The sequence below is a fragment of the Anopheles funestus genome, chromosome 2RL (assembly GCF_943734845.2).
Source record: "Anopheles funestus chromosome 2RL, idAnoFuneDA-416_04, whole genome shotgun sequence".
Lineage (NCBI taxonomy): Eukaryota > Metazoa > Arthropoda > Insecta > Diptera > Culicidae > Anopheles > Anopheles funestus.
In genome coordinates, this window is record NC_064598.1 from 52774139 (window position 1) to 52798690 (window position 24552).

General features: G+C 44.0%; 1 protein-coding gene across 1 annotated transcript in view; it reads right to left on the reverse strand.

Annotated features, from left to right (window-relative positions):
- The window catches only part of LOC125760771 (uncharacterized), a 54994-nt gene that overhangs the window by 19760 nt on the left and 10682 nt on the right, over positions 1 to 24552 (reverse strand). The window contains exon 2 of the mRNA XM_049421234.1: positions 3594 to 3732. Coding sequence (XP_049277191.1) covers positions 3594 to 3663 — 70 coding nt within the window. The 5' untranslated portion in view covers positions 3664 to 3732. The remainder of the gene's footprint in view (positions 1 to 3593; positions 3733 to 24552) is intronic.

The window sequence follows — 24552 nt, forward strand, 5'->3', positions numbered from 1 at the left end:
CGGTTTATGCCGGACCGGAGACCACCGTTATATCAACCATCTGCACAACCGTCATCCAGCTGACTAATTGTATTGGTATCATCGATACTTAATCGTAGTCACAGTTCCACCCGATGCTGCTGCCTTGACCTCGGTGTGACACAGCCAGCGCAATGGCCTCGCAATCGCCATAAGCTTCCGTACGGTTGGTCATCGATGCCTGAGGCAATGGGCGGCAACGGCGGCGGTTGGGATGGGATGGTAGGTCTCCCGTCCCGACTTCATTAATGAACTGGTTTGACAGAAGTCATTTCTCGCCGCTACGCAGGCGGATGCTTGGCGGCCGGTCGTGTTCTAGCTGCTCGTGAGGTGCAACGACCCGAGAGAAGATGGGACAGCCCGAACACACCACTACTTGTTAGTGTATCGTTATGAGCAATTGCATTTGCATAAAACCGCAATAAATATCGGTTTTAATTGCACTTGGAAGACACGCCACGGTGTTGTTGTTTGGCATCGGAGAAATTTCGCCTCGCCGCCACGCCGTACCATTTTCTTCAACAGCAACGATGGTTGCGATTTAAGGCACGTCCCTTTTTGGATGGTTGGATGGCGATGGTGCGGGATGAATGATGGCCACCAAGATCGGGTCAGATCGATATCGTACTGAAGGTCCCAGTGCAACGGGGACAATCGACAAGCCGTCGTTGGGTTTTTGGGAAGTATGGAAATTCGATCCCGTAAAGCCCTCGAATCCTGCTGCGTTTGTATTGCTTCGTTGCACGCTGCTTCCGATTCCGTTGGCCCGAGGCGCCAATCGCAAATGGATAAATATTATTCCACACATAAACACGATCATCAATCACACCGTCGCATACCACCACATGCATGCAAAAAGGATCTAGAGCCCCACGCGGATTCTTGATGGTAGTTTTTCAAGTACTTTCGCTCTTTCTCCCTTTTTCCCTCTGACCCGCATTTTTCTGGCTTCTATGAAGGTAGCATTTTCTTTCGATGGATCGCCACCATAGCAGAACGCCATTCAGTGTGTGCAGCATTGACTTTCCCGGCAAGCGAAAGACCGACCGGTCTGCCGGACAAGGTTTATTTATTTTCATTCACCATTGACTCGTAATATTTTTCTATCGACGTGCAAAACGCCCTTCGCCCAACCCGTTGGCGGAAGCTAGACTTTGAAACAAAATGCCGCCGGTGGAAAACCACTCGATCGGGAAGGAGTGGGTGAAAATCGAAATCCTATGCGAGTGTGCGTGTATGCAACGTCCCTTTTAGTGTAGCAAAGTTGTGGAGAAAACAGAATGATTCGCTGCGATGCGTAGGCCAACCACGGAAAAGTCAGGCAGGAAAATGGTTATGTGCCTTTTTGCCCGAGTAGAGTGTGCTCTACTCGAGATCGTTCAGGAGAATGGTTAATGGATTCGCTGGACTCACTGGTTGTACACTTGTGCCAGGGTAAAGGCTAGCCAGCGGAGAAAAAAGGAGCAATGAGGAGTAGGACGCAGATTTGAATCTAAAATGGATTCTGCAACAGAGATGCAATTTTCAATCGGTCAAAATCGATCACTAAAGTGAAGTGGGTTACGAGTTTCTGACTTTGTTTGTGTATTGATGTGTGTGTGTGTATGCTCAGGGTAAGGAGTGGATTGTGGGGGATGGAAAGGAGAACTAGCTCTGTGAGGATATGACGGGTGTCATCGCATCGTCTGCGGTAGCACGGCGTCCACACACCACAGTGTTCGGAGTGAATCAATTGTAGGAAGTTGTTGGAAAGTCAACTCCGAACGAACGCTGTCACCGTACCGGTAGGGAAAATATTGCAAATGCTCTACAAATAGAGCAAAGCCAGGCAAAGGCAAAGGCACGAGAAGGGGACATAAAAATATCAATTTTTATATAGATCTAGTACGTTTGGGTTGATGTGGGTGTATATGCTGTTTACCTTCCGTTTCGCACACTGGCCGTAATGGAATTTCCCATCAAACGCACTCGATAAAGCCACGGAATGTATTGGATGGGACATATTCTTTCTGTTCGAGTAGGTTGAGGTTGAAGCGTAAATCTTTGTCCAGGCAGAGTCACATACTCGGCAAAGTAGCCACTTGCCGAAACTGGCCAAATAGTGCTACCAGCCCAGTGGACTGCATCCTACCCGATGTTGCAATGTGACGTTTACGATCGGTATCTCTTGGCGTGGTTGGCAGCTATTCCGCATCATGACCGGTTTTTGTTTGGTAGAGAATTGACTTGCGAGACTTTGCAAGTTGATTGCATTTTGGTGTTTCACAGTTTTGACAGGTTAATTATGATGTTGATGTTATATTCTTTCGTTTATTGTAGGTGCATCGTAACTGGTAGCGCGTGCGATAGTGAATGCTGGTAATTTAGTCGAAGACTAACGAAAGGGTGTTACGGACAGGTCAGTATGACATGTGGTTTTGTTTCTATATCTTGTGAATAGTATGCAGAATGTTAAATAAAACTGTTTTAACTCATTTAAATCATTGACAACATTCTGATTAGACAGGTTGATATGGAAGATTTTCAGAGCAAGTTACTGTTAGCTAAGAGTACCGTAATATTTTACAACTTTTTTATTAATAGGAACTTCATTTTATTATGCTTTAGTTATTAGATTTGCTCTGAACTTGCTTTAATCTATTATAAACAATAGCCATGACATGTAACACAATGGCTGGCAGAATAGTCTGTATTGATTCTTCTGACACTCGTTTGTCGTTCTTTACTTTACACCTTTCATAAACCAGCATGAATTGACTGATTCATCACTTGCGGTTTTAATAGTGTTGATTTTTTTTTTGTATTGCACATTGCCACCCAGTGTAGCGCTTTGCGGCAGAAATGCCCAACGCGCCGGGGCGATGAGTGTCTTGTGAGCGAAAAGAAAAGCCACGAAAACAAAACCGAGCGCTGGCAGAGTTGCCTTTCAACGTGTCAGAGTGACGGCTGTCTTAAGCCTCGCACGTCGGTCGGCACAACTCGAGGTCTCATTTTCAACCGCGTGTGGTTACGTCTGGCATCCATCGCGCGGACGTGTTGCCCTTTGGCGCTTCACGTGCCGTGGCTTCGTGGAGGCCCTTTTGTGGAGGCTCGTCCCCAAGTGATAAATAGCTCTGAAGGAGACTCGCCACCAACGGCAAACCAATGGCAGGTTGCTGAACCGAGCCGCAGACACAGGCTTAGCGTCAAACGAACGATTATTTATGTTGGTCTCCATTGCCTGAACCATCCCCCTCCTGGGCGGCGGCTCTCTGGCACTGGGAAGGACTCACTGTCAAGGTCGTCTTGGTGCGTCTGTGCCACCCCGAGGAGGTGTTTGTGGGGAACGATAATTGACATAACGGAGGCTGGTGTACAGACGGCAATCTTACGAGTCCGGGAGACAGATGTCTTTGGGAATGAGAAAATTGATCGCACGATTCGATTCGTCTTATGAACTTAGTCTGGCGCGATCGTGTACGATGCACAATGAGTAAACATAAATTATGCAAGATAATTCTTTTTCCGTCGGGTTTCAGTAGCGATATTTCCTTTTACGCCCACCACAATTAGTTAGTTGCTTATGTTAATTTTACCTTCGCTCGTTGATGCCAGTGCTGCTAGTGTTAGCAGAACCGCGGACCAGAAGATCCGCTTGTTCTCCATCGCGTTGGTCGTTCCCAAGGAATCGTTCGACTTCAGTAGATCGTCAACCGGTACGATGATGAAGTATGTCTGCAAGTAAAATGATAATAATAAATTGAACTATTAATAGGGTATGGAAAGCAAAATGCAATTAGTCACCATCGGATGACTGTTCGATATGATTCGATCTCAACCCCGGCTCAACAAGTGCCCGACGCTTTCGTGCTAATCGAGCTGCTCTAGCGCTTTGATTAGCTACATTACATGATAATAAAATTAGTAATGTATCAATCCACTCCATCAGCACGTTCGGTGTTACCGATTATTACGGTCGATTTATAAACAAAATGAAGTGAAATAAATACACTCACGCGATTATGACCCCGTGGCAGGAAAAAAAACAGTGGAAAAAGGGAGGGTGATTTGCATTGAATTGCTATCTTTATCCGATCCGTGACGTACCCTCGCCACGTGTTATCGTTGCATCTCTCACTGGGCGAGGAAAGGCTAATTAAATGTCATTTGAGTAAGCACCTGTCCAGCCAATTCATGCCATCGCTGGGTGGAGTGTTTTTTTTTGTCTCGCTTCTGCAGCGAATGCAGTTCATTTTACTACACATCCTCCCACGACTGGAAATGCAAATCGAGTTTTATGCAAGACAGCAACAGAACTTCCCGGAAAGAAGGGAAGGCGAATGGAAGGGAGAAAACACGCACAGGAAGCTGCGCTTAATTGCAATACTTGACGATGCAACGGCGCTGGTGGCTGGTGGTGAAACACGCGAAGTGTGACCACACTGGATGGATGGCCAAAGGATGCGTCAATGTCAGGATGTGGATGTGGTCAGTCAGCAAAAAAAAAACTTCACCGCCAGGACAAGGGGCGAAAAACCAGGAGCGACTAGCTGGAGGAAAATTAATAGCATCGTGATGTGGGCGCCATGGGTAGGCGAGAAGGTAGATTAAAAAAAGCATAAATTAGAAGCAATTATTTTTTATGATTACAGCGCAAAATTACCATCCTTCTCGTTAATAATGTATCATCATTCTTGTGCCGGCTTTTCTCATCCTTTTTTTTTTTGTTTCCGAGCAAAGAGTGCAGCGTTTTTGTTAGCCTTATTTGTCGGAAGAGATCCTTCGGACTTCTACGGGCAAGTAGTAGATATGTGGGTGGGGAAAGAAAGAAAATCATCCCACACAGCTGCACGAAAGCTGGTAGTGATAGTGGAAGCAATCGAGGATTGTTTCGTATGTCCAATGAGAAGCAACCGAAAAAGAAAATATAGTATATGTATAGAGAAACACAAAAAAAACCCTCAGATACGACCGCGTAACATGATCTAGCGGCGAGGAAAACTTCGCACAAACCCAAGCGCCAAGCTGTGAGGATGAGAGTTAGTTAATTAATAAAATCAGTACATTTCGCTCCTTGCACTCAGTTTTTTCTCCGTTGGTATCTCATTTCGCGTTTCGTTCTTGAGCACCAATTAAAAGCAATCCTAACCATCCTCGTCCATCGAAGCGAGGGGTTGTACACTGACTCTTCACAGTGTGCCCAGTGCGAATAATGAGAAATGCTTCATCTTGCCCGGCATCCTGCCTCATCGCCCCTGCTGGCCGCCTACTGATGAGCGAACGCAATCCTAGCTATTTATTTTGTTTGCTGGAATGTGTGTTTTTTTTTAATTTTTCCACTTTTTGCAGCTACGACGAACGCCTCGCTTTGACAGATGATAATTTTCTTGTGAACTGTCAAATTAATCTTTCCCACTTGTTATCGTTCTGCAGGCGCATTTTCCTTCTGCTAGTTTTGTTGTTGTTGTTGTTAATTTTTCTCTTCTCGCATTTAGTGTGTAACCGTGATAAAGCAGCCACCGGTATCGAGTGTCTTGCGGGTGGTGCGAAATAAAATTATGAAAAGCAAAAAAATAATTAGAAGGATGCTTGTCTCATGCACTTAATTTATTTCCAACCATCATCATCGCGCTGCTATCCGATCGCAACCGTGGCACCAATCACGATAAAGACGTCATGCGGTGCAACGGGTCGTATTGCGTTTGCAAGGGCCATGGGTGGGAGCTTTTGCGGAAGCGGTAGATATTTATCGTAAAACACCGAGCAGCATTCTATTTCTGACGCGAATGGCATGCTGTGTGTTTTGTGGAAAATCATAAATTGCAGTACGGTGTGCTGGAAAATTCCTTTTGCTTTAGCCACCGACATAAGACGATCGGCAGTGGGTGTACGCCGGTTCGGTGTGCTATGTTATGTGCACGGTTTATTGATTATGCTATTTATTGGCACTGCCACCGCCACGGTTCATCGATTGCAGTTCTCAAGAAATGCTTGAGCTCTGCAATGTTTGTTCTGCAATGGCAAACAGTTGTCCGGCGTATTAATGATCGGTTCTGTACGGCATAAGACGAAACAACGGAACTGGGGCCGTTAATAGCGAGCTGGGGTGAAGATCTGGCAAGTTTTGAGAAGCATATTTTGTTCTACTTTATTCTGGTCGTTTCATACAGGCCTTAGTTGGAAAGCATGCAATTAAATTATGTAGCAAAGTTGCACACTTATCTTCATCTAAACTCTCCTTAGAAAGGTCATCTTTTTAAGTTATTTTATGTTTTATTTGGAACTAGAGACAGTATCGTAAAACGAGAATATTGTCAGCATCGTTTACTTTTTACGAGGGATTAAATAATTAATATTCACACATTTAAAGTAGAGTAAATGAAACAGAGTAATCTGAGGATATAGTTATCCGAGGATTTCAACTTGACCAGTATTACTAGTTATTAAACATTTAAATTAACAGTCAAGGATAACCAGAAACGTCAAGTCCAGATCGTCGTGGTTCTCCTCTCTCTTTTTTTTTTCTCTTTCTCTCTTTCTCTCTCTCTCTCTTTCTTTCTCCTTCTCTTGTTAGCTTAGCGACCTCTTACGGTTATACTTATTGCTACGGGGGCTCGGATGAGATTTGAAGCCCGATTCTTTCGTGTGGAACTGGCGTCGTTCTTCAAATATACCCTCGTATACCCTAGGATAATACACATGAAAGGACAATCACGCGGAGCTAAAGTTAAGTATAATTCAAGAGCCTTTTTCCGAAGTATTATATTATAGAGTATTATATCCATAGTTCAATTTTAAGTTTATAAGTGGCTAAGTCACGAAGGGCGGTATACTGCTGGTATACGTGATAAATGGCACCGGTTTCAACGCTACAGGACTGGAGGTCAAATCCCATCCGGACCGAGTCTGCGTACGCAGGATTGGCCACCTGCTAGGGACAAATAAAGTCAAGAAAAGCCAGTAATGGCAGCAAGAGGTTGTAGTGCCACAAAAAGAGAAGAATAATTGAAATCTCGTCGATGTCAACCGTCAATATGACTAATTAATACTAGTTGACTACTTTGTAATTGACTTGGTGTTCTGAACAAATAATGTTTGTTAATATTTGTCCCATCATTAGCATAGGGGTTATAATTTTCCCACTAGTACAAAGTTACAAATGAATATAAATGAATTGAAATCAAAACAGATAAATAGATATTGCAAAGACAAAATGATTCACGTTTCAGTAGCAACAGCAGTAATGGAAACGACACCTTTTCCAAAGAAGGGAAAACAACGATTGCAATCACATTCCTTCTAGCCGTGATTGAACGATAGTTCGACAGGAAAATTTGTAACATGCCATGTTTTAGGATAGTGATTGTGGTGCAACTCCGATCGCTTCATTTGTCGGTGCAGCGAACGATCGCATCCGGACGAGCATGCATCCGATCGCTTATTTCACTCGACCGGTAGCAAAAAGGAACTTGTTTACCTCACGCCTCACGTTCGCTGAATCATTTGACAGAAGGATGCCACCGTGAGTCGGCATGCGCCGCGGTTCTTCCGTCGCAGCAACGGTAGCAACTTCATTCGGTGACGTTTCTTTCAACATTTAAAGCTGATGATGATAGCGAACCGCACTAGCATCAGTCGTTTAAGATAGAGATTGGTGTGTGGTTGTTAAGAGGACAAAACCAGTCCAACGCCATCAACCTACCATTGCGCTGCATTCGTTTCGCGAATTCCTTGCGTTTGTGTGCAACCGTCGTCGGAACTATCGTCCGGACCGGACAACGGTATGCCGTGCTGGGGGAGTTCGTTCAACCCGTATGGCCAAGCCTTCCTGCATTGTGATTGAAATTAAAAGTAACGAGCCCGATGTGGTCGCGATCGTAGCCACTACGGTGACCGGTGGATGGAACCACGAAACCGGTAAACCTGTTATGGCCGATCGCGGTCATGCTACGCCCGCGGTTACATAAGCCCGCCGAGACCATTCCATTTGCAGAATGGCGGGACGGTTGTGGCGTAAATCATGCAACATTCTCATTACCCGCAACGAAGATCTTGAACCTCAGCGGTCGGACATCCTTGAGCCGGTCGCCCTTGGTGTGCATAGGCAATGCAAACAGAAACCACCTCCACCTCTGCTTGCTTATCGATACGTCTTGGAATGTGTCTGTCCCGATCTGCAAACGAGAGCCTCCCAAAGATGTTACAGTGGGAGAAGGCAATCGGGTTTTTCATTAATTTATTCATGATTCCCGATGTCGACGGGCTTCTGCACGATTGTGGCTCGTTTTGATGTCGACCTGTCAGGACGCTCTGCTGAGCGTTGGCTTGTTTTCAAACATACGCCCTTTCGGGACGTCTCACGTGGTCGGTGTGTGGAGGCATACACGGTTCGGTTGATGCAACAGTAAAAAGCAACGGTTTTCGATGCACTTGAAGTGGGCATCGTGGGCGCAGGGGCGTTTCTGCACCAATGGACGGTGAATGCTTCTCTTTCTCCTACGGTTGTTCGCCATCGAGCGGTGGTTGGCTTTGATTGGAGAAGATTTCCATCATTGTGCGGCTAATTAAAATTGGTAGTCGAATGTCATAATAAACTGACAGCGGCAAAAGCCATCTGTTTCAATTAATTTTAAATCCAAATTGATTTAAGATAAAGGAATGGTGAACCGTTTTGAAATTAATGATGAAAGATTATGTTTACTGGTGTTATTGGAATGAAATCGTTTAAGAAATGTTTATAGATGTTGAATGTTTATAGATGTTTATTAAGGAATTTGTGTCATTACTATTGGAGATGCATTCGTTAAAAAGTTTCTTTTTTTAAATAAAAATTACAGCAACGCGCTAAATTTGTATACGTTTTAAAATAACTAATAACTCTAATAAACAGAAGGGTTTGTTTTGTGTGAAATTGTTAAGGAGAACAGAAAATTAATTATTTTTGTTCACGTGGTAATTTTTTTTCTCCAATGCGTATTTTGATGGTCGTATATTTATTGGTTACAAACATTCTTCACCAATCAATCCATCCCTTTTAAAGCAACACACCTGATAAAGATCTTCCGAGTGATTCAGATGGTATTTTTCACTTTCATGCCTTTCACCTCGGAGCGCGTCGATCCAACACTAATCTCACAATTCAACACATCCATCCATTTGTTCCACACGAACAAACGATTGTTTAGCGGCACAATCTGTTTTCCCCTCTCACACTTTCTTCCCTGAATCCCTTAGGGCCTAAGACGAAGGAAGAACAACAACAAAAAGGCAGAAATGCCCCCTTGTGGGTCCTTATCATCAGCGCTTGGCTGACGTTGAATGGGTTTTGAATGAGTGGTGGGTATTAAATTAAGCAGGCTGATGAGATTTTGCAATAAACAACGTGTAGCAACCGTATTACCAGCTTCGCATTTCTTCAGCTTCGGAAGCAGTATTTACTGGGTTTTGCTTTTCATTGCATCCTTTCCCTTAGGTTTGGGAAGTTTTTTTATATATATATTTATACGTTCGCCTTCCCTTTGCATTGGGATTTATCCAGCGAAGGTTTCCACATTCGCCCACGGCCAAATGCCTGCCGTTTTTCATCGCGATCAACCATTCGGAAGGAATGCGGCGAACGTGAAAGCATACACGCACACAAACACAATACCGAAACAACAAAAAAACACACTCTCACACACAAAAAGTCTGGAAAATAAACCACAGCAATCGCTACAGCTAATTTATTTTTATTGCTTTCTCTCCCGGTCGGCACTTTAAGATGGAGTTGTGTGGTACGCGGTATCCTTCGGATTTTCGAAAGGGAACCGGACGCGATCCTTTTCCGTGTACGTGGATGAAAGGGCAGCTTGACGGAGGTCCCCGTTTGGGAGGTTTCGCGGCATGCCAAGAGTTACGGCGTGTGCGTGTTGCGATCGAGTCGATTTTCCTTGGAAATGGGTACGAATTTCGAAGGTGCGTAGGCACTCGGGCCAAACACACTAACTTCCACAACAAAAGCCGCACCATGATAGAGGGGGAGAAGCTTAATTTAATACTTCCCGAAAAATTGACTGCACGACCCGCCGAAAGCCGACAGCGTATAGTCTGTGGCAAGGAGTGTGCGCCTGATAAAGTGGCATGCGAAGTGGGTACGTCGGAAGCATAAATCTGACGGTGAAGTTGGTTGGTAGTTGTTGTTTTTTTTTTCCCCGTTGGTGCTTTGAAATCCTCCTTAAGGCGTCATTGGTTGCGATAATTCGAGCGCTTCCCTCGCGTAAAAGGTGACAATTTGCCCAACCTTCCGTCTTCAATTAGCTCGGCGCTTTAGGGGCACGAAAATTATGGGCTTATGTTGGGGCTTATGGGGTACGCTTGGTTGGTGGAATATGTTTCACTGTCTTAATTCTTTCCCATTGTCGAAAGCAAAGTTGTGCCGGTTTCGGTCGGTTCGTCGCTCAAGAGCGACCACGAGGAACGAGATCGGCAGTGCCTCGACGGTGATAGATATCATCAGGAGAATAGATAAGATTGGAATCGATTTTTCTTGTACTTATCTAGCGTCTTGCGGAGTGCTCCGGAGTCAGTTCAAGATTGACGCTGGACGAACAGTCATGATGGATTTAATTTCACTGATCATAAATTTTATTTCATTCTTCTTTGCCATGTCTGATGTCTTTCCCCTTCGGGACGGAATGGGCTCGATTTGATTTTTGATGGGATTGTGCCATTGACAGCATCGTTTGTGTTCTTGTTCGAACAGTTCGTAAGACATTCGCTGGTGAAGATGTTCTGTGCGAGCGCTTTCATTGCATTTGCTGCAAACAAGTTGCTGAAGGTGGAAAGAATAGTAAAGGATGCAATTCCTGTCCGCAGTTCACCTCCGGGAAGGAATGAAGTTGTATGTTTTTTTTTGTTTTTGCTTGCCTCTCACCACTGGAGAATGGAAATTGAGACACAGCATTAACGGTCCGGAACAGAACTAAGATAACCATCCGGGCAGGACTGTGAGCAACGATTTAATGAGTTTCTTCTATTAGGGAGGATCACGGCAAATGGTGATCCTTTCGCGCTCGCACTTTCCGCATCCTGACGCTTTTACGATGGCAATCTATGGGATGGACTTTTTATGGCACAATGTACAACCACCCGCTCCCTCTTCACACCCTCGCTGAAGGACGAACAACGGATGGACATCGGCTATGAACGTCGTTCCGTATTCTATTGAGCGTGAATGATGAGTTGCGCTGGTTGAAAGAGAATGATTGATAATGATGGTTGAACCGGTTAGGGGCATGATTTCCGTTTGACCCCTTCGGATGGTTTCGGTGTCCTTCAGCAGTTTAATGCTGGAAATATTTGTTTTTGTTTTGTGCCCCACGCGTGAGGGTCGTTTTAATTGTGCAACATTTAATTTCGCAATGCTAATGTTTGTTTGTTTTTTTTCCAGTACGATTTCGTCTTCATTCTTTTTGGTGGATTTAATACGCGGAATCGGTTTGGGTAGGTATTCTCGGTAGATGCTGATGCTTTAAGGTGTTTTTGTTGATCGTGTTTTAGTACGGCAATTTACCTAACAGTTTGAATTTGTGTTTTATAGTGGTATAATTAGTTTGTTTTTTTTTCTGCTTTTCTAAATGTTTCGATGATAATTATTGAGATTAGAAACGTACGATCCCACTGTAACATGGCAAAAGCTGAAAACCAAGTGTGTTCACACTTTTATGAATACAGTCAGTAACATAAACATGCAACAGAAAAATGAAACTTATTGGAGAAATGAATGTTGTAAAAATATATTGTAAAAGTATAAACAACAAAGTTTATAAACATTAAAACAATAACTGCACATTTCAATAATATTTAACAGATTTCCGCCTGTATTTATTTTGATCCTCATTTCATCGATATTTATACATATTACTAGGATTTCTACAAACAAAAATGTATCATTACCGTTTGATGAATAAGAGATCAGACTTGAACCTATTTTCACTGAAATATGTTACTTGTTATTTTTTAGTAACCTTTTTATGGGGCAAAAATTTGAGAAGTGACTAAAAAAATCAAAGATGAAAAATGTTTATAAAAACATACGGAAACTTTTTTTCAGTCACAATATATGATGTTCTTCTTTTCTTCAATTTGAATTTTTCAATTTGAAAACAATTTGAAGAATTCAATTTTTTTCAATAATTCTCACAAGTGTTAGTGCAGTTATGTTACAGACCGAGACTGAGAGAAAAAACTTTTTAATGGATTAATTTAACTTGATGTACCGATTGAGATCAAGGAAGGTTAGTGGTTCATAGCATGAAAGGATGCCAAGCATGGATTTAGTAAGAAATTTATCGAGACCACATTCTGCATTTCATTTTCAAGTTACAATAAAATACCAAATTTTATTAACTTTTAGCAAGGAAATCATCCTTTTTATTTTGTAACTCTATACGCCTTCTATATGAACAGGAAAAAGCAGGTCGCAAGATGAAACCAAATATGAGTACAAAGTTATAGAATGTCTTCTGGGCTGGAAAAATAGAATCCCGATGCCACTCCCTATCGAGCTACGTACTAGACATGATCCGTTATATACAAAACTTTACACAACTATTCCGGCACCTCGTTGCTTTCGTGGTGCCACATTCGCAAGTTACCGTTAAGGCGCAAAATTTATGGCAGAAAGCTCACACGGATCGCGTGCACATCGGGCCCACCGTGTGCCGTGTTCCTGTTATTTCGAAAACTCCATGAATAATCGCATGTGTCAACTAAATTGATCACAGTGCCGCCCTTGGCGGTTGCTCTGCTGCTGGGATGTCGATATGGGCCCGGCCAGATGGAAAGAGCAGGATGCACAAATGGGCTTAAAATACCTCCGTTCATGCACAATGGTTCCGCGATACAATGAGGCGTCGCCTGGGTTGGGACGGAAACAGTTGCCGGAAAATAAAAATTATGACCTACCCTTGTCACTGTCGATTATCTTAAATCAATTTCGTTGTTAATAATTTGTCGACAATTGCTGATGCATGGCCGACGGTCTGATTTACATAGCACCGGTGCAAACCACTTCAGGAAAGGCTACCGGGGGCGATGATTTAATTTGTATTTAATTTTATTCATCGTTTATTAATATCCTGTTTTTTTTTTGGGAGGAGCCCCTCAAGCGCCCAATGTACAAAAGTCGAAAGAAATCAAGTGAAAATGTTTAACGCATCATCATACCTTTAACCCGTTCCATTGAACATTGGAAGTCCGGAACTTTAAGTACAGTGAAAAATTGACCCGAATAATTTTGGGGTAGGGCGCTGACGGGTTGCGTTCAATCAAGGGTATAAATTGCATTCGTTGTTGGTTTCGCCGAACCGGATCGAATAATATCGATTTTCGGTTTGGTGGTCTTCAGAATCGTCAGCCTAGTGATCTCCCCGGGAAAAACGTTCCTTGCGTACGGGCGTGCAGGTTGCACCGTTGTACGGCTGACGTTTAAGTACTTTCATCACCGACAGGCGCGAAACCGGGTTTGCAAATTTCCAAACTGTGGTTTTGCAGTGCACGTCGAATGCCAAATTGCAGGCGAGCATCACAATCACAGTGCTCGGTGCCGTAAACGCACCCTAATCGCATTATAACACATCAATGCCATTAAGCATTACCACGTACTTCATAATGGGCTACAGGATGGCCGAGATGCTCTAATGAGTGCCACACCGAGTTAGCGCACCAGGCAGCGAACCTTTCTCTACTGACCAGAGTGATTATTCTTCCAGCGCCAATCTCGCGTGCCGATCGCTGTGTGGTTTGTGATAGTAAAGAGGATCGATAGCAAATAATTATGGGCTACCCATCACCGACGGCAAACTGTGCGGATACCCCCGTACAGGGGGTACAACCACCCCAGCTTCAACCCCCAACCTTGAGCAAGCGTGAGTGCAGTTCGGCAAAAGTGCATCGATAATGCGAAAATGATTTGTACCGCGTCTGTCCCGCGCCGGATGGGTGGTCAGTTTGCCTGGGTGCACCAAATGCATCCTAATGATGTCCGTTTCTAACAGGCACGTTCCGGCCGTCCCAGAGTGCTTTTGATGCTGTTGTTGATGATTCAAAGAGCATCATTATCATCATCGTTCTCGTCATCATTTACACTTTGCAAGTCGGTGAAGTTGGCGACTATTAACATCGACGCCTTACCACTTGATCCGAATCCGTTCTGCAGCATCCGCCTACCCACTTGCCTATGGTCCAGTACGTTTCGATAACATATGCATATTCCGTGCTAACGGTACACTACAAATCGAATGAGCGCGCTGAAATTTACATATGATTCATGAAAATAAAATCTCACAAAATTCAACGACGGGTGGAAAGAACAGTACGGTGGTGGTGTGACGAAGTCCGCAAATCGCACCTTTTTCGATCGGCATGAAGAAACTGGTTCTTGGGCGACATGAACATCACAAACACGCATCCGAACGGTACGGGACGATGTGGGTTGAGCAGGGCAGGACACATCGTCGGACATTCACATCATTCGGTCCGGATCGCTACAGTCTCCACATTATGAGCAGCGTCATCGTACCGTTCACAGGTTTACGAGCGTAACGGTGTACGGAGGGAAACACGATCGCCTTGATCTAGTGATGTGCGCAAGAGCCGGTCCCAAACGTAGACGGGTGTGCTTTCAAGTTCAAGTGTGACAACATGTTGCGTTGCAAAACGAAAGCGCGCGCTGTTGAACCGATGTCACGCAGCAAAAGCTCTGTATGTGCGATGTAGCGAGAAAATGCTGGGGATTTTGTTTTCAAGACGCCTCCCTTCAAGTTTTGTTTATTTTAACAATTTGTTCTCATGAACATATCCAAAGATCGTTTGTTTGCGAGCTGTACGATTTATGTTTTTCGTTTTGTGATCGTTACCGAGTGGCTTTATTTATAGGTTCATTGGCTTGGTCCGCGATGGTTAGGCAAACAAATACATTCGAAATCTGTAGCAGATCATTATCGAGGACGTTTGTTTTCTACGTTCAGGTTGATCTTATTTCAAATGGAGCTACACGTTTGATTGGTTGGAGTTGCGCTCAAAGTGTGACTCACATATCCCAATTTCGGATGAGGGTAATCACTGAAGTGAGTCATTGAAGCATTTTAAGATTTGTTAGGAATCTATTTTAAGTTAGAACAAAGAATAAAGTAGAATTGGGGATCCCGGCAAACTACAGTCATTGGTCATAGAGCGATTTCATATTCAAAAAAGACCAAAACATAGTTAAAACATGTCTAAAATATTTTCCAAACAATTTAAGGTTTCTTGGTTCAATAACAGAAAAGTTTGATAGATATTTGCAAAATTCGTATAAATAACTAAACTAAAAAAGCTTAGACCTAACTAATATATTTAGAGATAGAAAAAATATTAAGTATTGAACTGAAGTGCTAAATACACTTGTTAAAGAAATTATGATTTATGTGAAACTGTTCACCAACAATGATATAACTTGATTTCGTGTATTTCTTGATAATAGGCATAGATTTATATGCAATTGACCCAAATTGAACTGAATAATCCACCACGATTGCTTATTACAGTACGGTTGCACGGTTACAACGCGGAAGAATAAACGTTTTCCTTTTTTTCCTCTATTTCACTAATTTGGGAAGCAAATCTGAAAGCTGAAGTCGTTTGGTCCAAGTTTATCGCGATCACGATAGTGTCGTTATCGCTCTGGATAAGTATCTTACCATCTCCCATCGTGCTGGTCATCATAGCAAAGCGTTAATGATCGAAAAATGCCGAACCACAGCCAATTCATGAAACTACCCTTCGAGCGTGGCCTACACCACGATGGAGGCTGGTGTGAAATCTACACACACACACAAAAAACCGATACTGAAAACTCAACCCGATAATGAGGCAATAACGCCTAATTGGAAAATCCGCGACGAAATTGACCAAAAAGTTCCGCTACTTTCGTTAAGGGCCGTCGAGAAAATTGCATAACCAGCAAAGCGTAGGGCGCAGCGGTGAAGTTAGGAAGTACCTTTTAAGTGAGTTTGAGTTTGGAATTTGGAAGTAAAGAAGCGAGCTGGTTGGTACAAGAAATGCAGCGCAGCATTGCCTCGTAATCGGAAGAGGCAGGAGAGTGTATATGCTTTTGATTACAGTTAGGATGCTATAAGGGGCATATTGGGAAGACACCCTGTTCGGAAACGGTTTCTTCACTCGATGGTACCCATTTTATAATACTCGCACTCGATGCTTAAACAATGGGGACATAAAATTTCTCACCGATCGTGATCGTTATGCCCCCCTATTGAAAGGAAATTGGTTGCCTAGTCCATATGACCAGAAGCCACCACCCGGGAGACTATCCAAAAATGGAGGTTAAATGGTACCAGAATCCCAGGGAGTTCCTTATCCTGATGCAACCGGACGGGCGTTGGCATTCTGCGTCACCAGGAAAGGGCAAACAGTGCATTGAATCTGGTTTGCCCGAGGGCTAACGATGGCCGTTTACACCCTAGGATTGGATGAGAAAGCAATATGCTCCCACCGTCGGTGTCGAACGTTCGGACGACCAGAAGCAGAACCAATTGTACAAATCGTTAGAACCTAATTTGATTCACCGTACCTCGCACCGGCTTCATATCGAGCGCTTTGTGTTCTGGAGGGATTTTCCATTCGAGGGTGACACAGAAGTTGATAAATATTTGTGCACTTCTGTGCACTCTTGTGCACTTCGCCTCAATTAGTCACCGAGGTTTGTGGACGACGCAGAGAAGGGAAGATGTATCAGCCCCCGGTTGGGAAAGGGCCAGCGGAAGTCCACTTGTGACAAACGGCACAGCGGGTGATCTCGTTATGCTAGAACGCTTTGCCAACGCTCTCTGCAACGCTCTTCGGGCAGCTTTGTCTGCGCAAACTGTTGACGCGATAATCGCAACGGTAAACATGAGCCGATGACGGTATGTTTTTTACCCTGTGCTGCGACGAAGTGCAGAGATCAATGATCTCTCATCACGGACCCGGTTCGATGGAGGGATGCACCGATACACAGAAGTGTGATGACAATTTGCAATGGGATTGATCCGTTTTCCATAACCAGTAACCAGGGATTGGAGAGTGGGAAGTGTTGTTTGCCGTTTTATGACTTTTTTATCGTACTCACACTGTATTTTGTGCTTCATCTTGATGTTGGAAGTGCGAGAATTCGTGCGGGTGGTATGTGTTTGTGTGCTTGTGTGTGTGTTAATTAATTTGCATATCTTTTCGAGTAGCAAAGTGAACCTTTTGCATGTAAGATCACCGAAATGATGCAATCGTGCAACAGTTGGCACAGTTATAAAGATCAATGTGTGTGTGTGTGATTGGGTTCGGTGGCGCTAAGGGTCGTTAAAAAGTTGTTTACCCCACAGCAACAACCCTTGGATCCCTGCTACCCTTCTGCCTATTATATAGAGGATCCAGATACAAGGATCAGTGAGGTTGTTGCGTGAAGGACGCCCTGAAAGAATGTGTAATGATCAAGAGAACGTGAGCGAGACAACGAGCGAAGGACGAACAGTAAGAATGGGTACGAATAAAGCACACAAAAAAGGCACTCAAATTGGCAACAAAACACACCCCAACCGACCGAGCACCGGGCGCAAGGGGAGAAATGTATTGATGGCAATGGGGAGGAATTATTTTACATATTTTACAGCTATCTTTGGGATTCTTCCCTCGTGCCATCATCACCTTCGTTCTTATCCTACTGGTGGAGCATTCCCGCCCCCCCATCACATTCCCGTGTCCTTCGCCCACGTCCCCAAACATAGGATAGGTTTTAACGGGTGCTGCTGGACCGCATCTATCGCTCCGAGACCGGTCGTTTTCTTTATGGAGTGGAAAATATTTTGATCCAATCCCTCGCGCTCGTTTTCCATCGGGACCGATTGCGATGTTCTGGTGAGCTGTTTAATAATTTATACAAACGCTTACCGGGTCGGAATTCACCCACAGCAAAGGAAGCATCGTGCGTGCGGAGGGTGCGACAACAATCCGCCCTTTGCTGCAATTGGCGCTCTCCGTTGCCTCGTGGGCCCGTTTGCCAAAAGGGGCAGTAAAAGCCAAACGAAGGGGAGGCCTCCGTTTTTGGGCGATGTGAGAAAGGGGAGAGACATGAATGTAGAAGCGGATTCGAGAAGAAGCAAGAGAATGTGTTGTGGTACTGGAATGCTGCTAGACTGTTTATGGGGACTTTAACTTATCGAGGATTACATTTTGTCTGTGATGTCAATTATTTGTTAATTGTGTCTCCAGCGATAGGCGAGCTGCATCGCTGTAGCAGAGGATAAGAGTTAAGTTTTTTAAAGTTTCAGATGAGGTTGGTTGAAGAAGCTGGGCTCACATAAAAAGGTAGGATTTTTGAAATTGTTAAACGCGTACTATTTTATGGGTGGATTGTTTGTGTATAAATAGCAGTTATTTAAAAGCAATAAAGATGACATTTTTTAACCTGAAGGCAAAAGTCGTTGAACAATGCAAGAATTAACGTCGATAACGGCCTTGGAACAGTGTTATTGAAATTTATAAAAAAATATATTACTTTAATGTATATTTTACAAACTTTATTATATAGCTTTCTATAAAGAAGTAATTCTTTCAAAAATCTTTATATAGAATTATTCTACGATTTATTTTTGTTCTGAAAATTTTGCAAACTAAATTATAAAATTTTTTTTTGAAAAAAAAACCATTGAAATTAATTTGTGAGTCTTGTTTCACACGTTTGTCATTAAACTTTTACATATCACAGTTATTAAACATATTGTCGTAAAAGTAAAGTATGTTTCTTGAGCTTTATGTTGTGCTAATATCACCATTTATATTTGAAACATTAAACTGCAATTTGCATTATCAGGCATACGATAAACAACCATTTCATCACATTGACACGTATCCACGTTGGTTACACCGTTTGCCCCACAGCTCTATAAACCCACAGTTGTTGATTGATTCAAAGCTGTCGGAAAGGATGCGTAACTGTACGCACATTTGAATCGTTTTTTTCCCACGACTGTCGATGGGGACTATTGATCGGATCTAACAGTCGGTTTCCAAACCTTTCTACAAAACTCATCGCACCATTCCGAACCATCGTCGGGTATCCATCGAACATTAACCATGCACCGGGACGCTAACGTAAGAAGGAAAATACGGAAGGCCAATAACATCATCAGTGGGAAAGGTGATGAAGGGTGCGGATGGACGAAAATGTGGGATAAATTTTTACTGTTGGCCATTTATTTCGACCGAAACCGGGTTTCCCCGGAAGACAAACTACGCAGGTGGGCCAGGATGTTGCGGGGCAAACCACATGCGAATCGACAAAGTCTCTCGCTTTACACGCAAACATTTGCGCAGAGCACGCTAATCGAAATATTAAGGCACCTCACGTATTTCTCATCTGTAAAAATAGCCATTGCAGTTTCGGGACCGTTGGGAGGTGAAATATTCCACATTTTGAGAACAAAGAATCAAACGCCAGCGTGAGCGATGGGAATCGGTGTGGGGTGGTGCGGTTCTTCCCGTAAATACTCCTCCATTAGTGGTAAACGGTCTGGAAACGAGGTGTGGAACGAGATGTGAGTTAGAAGGATCCACCTGCCCGGTTCCTGTGGCCGTTGGTCGTTCGTCGAATGCGTTTGTGGAGGTTCGTTTGATTGAAGCAAATGGTACAGCACCTATCATCAAGTTGCCGAGACACGTACCTGGGCTAAGCAAACGCAACCGTGCACGTTAGCTGGGCCACGTGTCCGTCCCACCCCGGGTGTAGTAGTAGATATTGAATAGGATTGGTTTGAGGTAGCCGACCGGTTTGGCCGAGCGGTTAGTTCGTGGAGTGCCGCAGGCTATCGGGTGTGATCGTTTCAAATCTATTACGCACTCGGGCTCCAACCACCAGCCAGCCTCGAGCGACGAGTTTCGCTTTCTGGCTAAATTCATTTCCACTGGACACGTGTGCTGAGCAAATTGATTTGACAATTTCTGTTTGCAATAAACAACATCCCGAAGGGCAGGACCTTCCCCGGTAGCGAGTCGATTGGTTGACGGTGTGTTCGCGCTCGATGTAAAACTAGCTGAAGCGAATTATTCCACCGTATGGGTATGTGAACATTATGTTTTGGTGAAGCGTAAACATTGTCTGAACTGAAAACGGCAAAAATATAACTTAAAAGATGTGTCGAACACGGTCGTAGGAAGGAATCAAACGCTGCAAACCGCGAACCATATTTGCTAAAGGTATTGAACGATTGTTAGCGATCAATCAAATTTGGGTTTAAAGAGTAGAGGTTTGAACTGCGCGGAAAGGATAATGGATGGAGATGGGTTAAATGGTGAATCGATCCCGAAATCGACACTCGAACCGGATGCTGAGGTAATTTATTACCCATCCTGTCAGTGTCTTGGATCATCGCGGCACGGAAGAATAAAGGCAAAAGAGTAGTTAGAATAACAACATCCAAACTTCGGAATGTTTGAGAACGGAAAATCAATTCCCCTTTAGTACGATGAAGCACCGCGAGTGATCTCATGGTGGGTTAAAATTGGCCACGAATGCTCGGTTTCTTAAGCCTTCACTTTTTGTTGCCACTGCTGCCGTTGCTGCTTGACGAAGGGATGATACCTAACCCGACCAAAGACAGGCACGAGGCACACGAACGATGATCATACGGCGGGCCGCGATTTTTCGCACTGCTTTAAAGCTCGACACGAGAGACCAAGCGGTCGTCGGCGGCACTGATGATGATGATGATGCTGATGCTGTGATGATAAAGTTCAATGACTAAAGTGTGCCTGTGCGAAATGATTCATCAAATAATTCCCGTCTGCAATCAATCATTCTCGTTTGGCTCGATGTGTGAGGAATTTGCTTGCGGTGAAACATAACGTATTTCACATCTGTTCGTCTAGCAGGACGGTCTCAATGTGGTTCCGAGTTCTGAGAAGGATCGAAGCTCTTCTTGCGCTTCTTGCATGTGATAATAAGCAGAGGGAAACCTTGCTTTGATCGTCTAGTTTTGCACATTGTACAACATGACAGGAGCAATTGTCAGATGAGATGGATCGCGACCACGGCTAGGTGATGCAATAAGGTCTTAGCAAGAAAAAACAGCTCGTTGTCAACTTGCTACCATGCGTTTGCAAGAAACTTGCAGGAGCATCTTCTATTAGGCCATAGAGACTGTGGCCTTTGTTGCAATCATCTCGCTAACGCACTAACAAACGCTACCGTGCAACAAACTTTCGAAGGTTGTCTATGTATGGTTGCGTTTTTTTTCGTACTTTAAAGCCTGCCATGCCAACGACGATAAACTTACAGTGACGGCACTAATTAATGGTAACGTTTGGCTGACGGCTGTGTGTATGCGTTGTCTTTCTGCCGCTCGACGTTTGGAATGTTGTGATTGGACAAGATGGATGGATAGATTGCAGGAAGTAATGCGTTTCTTTGGGATGCCCCAACCACATGCCAGAAGCGATGATGATGTTCTCTCCTTTACGATGCAAGAACAAAGCTGCTAGAGGCAGGTACTATGATGGATGACAGGCATATTTTTTGTTCTTAGCCTGTCGCCTAGATTGAAGCTTTATGTTGCACTAGAAAAAAAAAGTGTGGAGAAATATCGAAGTCTCATCATGTGCTTTTTCTTCCTCTTATGTTCAAATTTATCAGTTGTTCCGGCACACTATCACTTTGCATTAAAAGTTTGTTACGCTCAACCTCGTACGCGAATCATTTAATAAAAGCTTATCAGCACTTCATGCACTCGTGTGCTTGCTTAAACGAGACCCGGGTTGTCGTAATGGTGCAGCACATGCACAGAAAAAAATCCCAAACTACAGAGGCAAAAAGACGTTTTGCTGGGATTTTTTGTTGTTGTTGCTTATTTAGATTCGCGATCCAGACGAATCTTTCCAACCTGGTCGGGGATGGTACCAGCCGGAACGTTGCAAAAAAGAATACAAACTCTTCGCAGCACGGTACAGACGGTACGCGAACCATCACGACTTGCGCTAAATTATGGTCACCCTGGTTTGCGGATGCACAATGGCGGTTGCAGGGTGCATCGAGATGTGTGGAGTAAAACACAAAATTCCGCTAGATCTTTCCATCGGAGCTCGCGGGCTTCTTTCATAGCCAATCGAACTGGCACATCATCTGAACTTTCGTGGTTCTAATGGTGCGCCGTGGTACCCGGTTGCTGCACTTGCACTTGCCGGTACAGCAGGATTTCGACAGGAGGAGAAAGAAAAAAAAACGATACAAGAGTTCCTCATATGATGTTCCGATTCCCCGTATAGGATGTTGGGTGCCATGGAAAGAAGGACACAGAAGACGAAAAAAAAACTATCAAAACTCTACCAGCGACTAAATAAAATAGGTGAGGACACGAGTTTGGGGTGATCTTTATCGAACCGGTTTCGCCGTACGTTTGTAAAATGGGTCAACGGTGGTTTTTGTCCGCGTTGTCGCCAGCAAATACACTCCCATCCCGGTCGCTTTATCGCCTTCTCCCACGTACCTCCCGTGGGGCATACGGGGAGCGAATATTGCAGGCCGCGAAATGGGATGCTCATATTTCTACCATTCGGTAATTCAATAAGCTCACCCAGCAGACGTGGTAAACAGCAGATTTGTTGCAGTGTTGCGCGAAATATCTCACACGGTAAAGGGCCACAGGTCCATTTGGTGGTGCAGAATCTCTGTCCCACACTCGAGGGGTCCAAGATTCCTTACAACAAAGAACAGGGCGAAATAATATCGGAAGGTGTCCTCATTTGCGTACGCGCTGATGTCACGTGCCGTCACGTTCGCTGAAAGGAAACCGTCGGTGGCTCAAGGCGGCGGCTCGATTTCGGGATCTTAGTAGGTCACCGATATTGTGACGCATCCAGAGATCGCACGCCGTACAAACACTGCGCAACGATATCCGCAGTTGAGTCATTAGACAAACGTTTGACGAATAAAACACCATTAGCATCGATGATAGGGGTAATGGGTTCCGAAGCCGAAAGACGCCAAAGGTAGTGTAAGTGTACGTTTCGAAAAAGAATCGATTCACTCGTTAATGGGTTTTCATTGTGTTTTAATCGGATGAAAATAGCTGCCCGTGATGCTTTCGGCGAATGCCGTTGTCGGGCTGCCCGTGGTGGAATGCAAAATTTTTATGGCGTTTTAATCCGTGCCGGTTTTACGAACTTGTCACGCTTTGTAAGTGATAAGAGCTGTAAAGCGGGACAGGAGCTAGAACAAAAATCGTTTTATGGGGGTTCTTGTGTAGAAACATAAAAGATGTCAGGGCAGGTTATTTGAGCTGATAATGTCTCGAAGCTACCAGTTTGAACCGGTTGCGAGAACAATTGGTCTCGGGCAAGTTTCTAAAGGGTCCATCATAAACTAATTGGATGATTTGTCCAAATTTGACCTATATTAAAGATGGCTGTTTTTATATTGGTTATTTGCTAAGGTCTGCATTTCGAGAATGATGGCATTAAGTATTCTTTAAAAAGTGTTTGGCAATATAAATATTTGCTTTAGTATAACAAATTTATAATAGGATATACCTTGTTTATTTTGTTTTTGTATTCGAAAGTATTTTTAAGGGCTAACGAGTTTTTATTAGAAAAAGCACATCTCCATGAGTATTTCTTTGGCACTACTTACAAATTTAGTTGGTATCCGGTTCTGTACTTTCAGTTCCCCGTTATAAAGAGTCAAGGGTTTTTATTTTGTTTTCGCCAAACGCTTACCTGAAATAAAAGGAAGAAAAATAAGGATTAAAGAATGTTGCCAGTGTAGAAGGATGTGACGAATTCTGTCCTTCGGCGTACGATGTCGCAGAAACACTTTCGCTAATTGCACGGTGGTAATCAGAATCGATTGGCGTCTAATTAGAACTGATCCTTCCGCAGTGGTCGGCGACGATAGCGTTGGCGCCAGGCTGGCCACGAGGTCAAGCTACGACCGAAATACATCATCAGTGGCCAAACATGGAAACCTTTGGTAAGCCTGTACCCCTGCCGACAAAAGGTAGGTACGGCGTTTGTTGGAAAATTGATCGTAATCCTTCCGGCCGTGTACGACTTTTTGGATGTTCGTGTGCTCCAACAAGGGAGGACTTTCAACGAGGCAAAGCCATAAATCAATTAGAGGCGGTCTGTGCGACGCCCGATGATGCACGGTTACCCAGCCCTTCAAGCGTGGTGCGTTGTTAGCGCGAGTTTAGCCAACGAAGGCCATCCGCAGAATGCTTTCATCTCATCCCTTGGATGGACACTGTGAACAAGAGCCTCACGTGCGAATATATTTTCACCTTCGAGCTAGCGGTAATAATTGCACGAATGCATGCAATAATTATCTATCAGGTGCATTGCAAAGTTGCCGTTAGCGACCGGTAGGCTATCGGCATCGGCGACAGTTATCGAGTCGAGAGGGCGGAAAATCATTTCTTCGGGGGCCATTATTCACGCATGATTCCAATCGAACCGTAAGCTTTTAAGCACCTGTCTGCCCGGCATGGCACGTTCGAT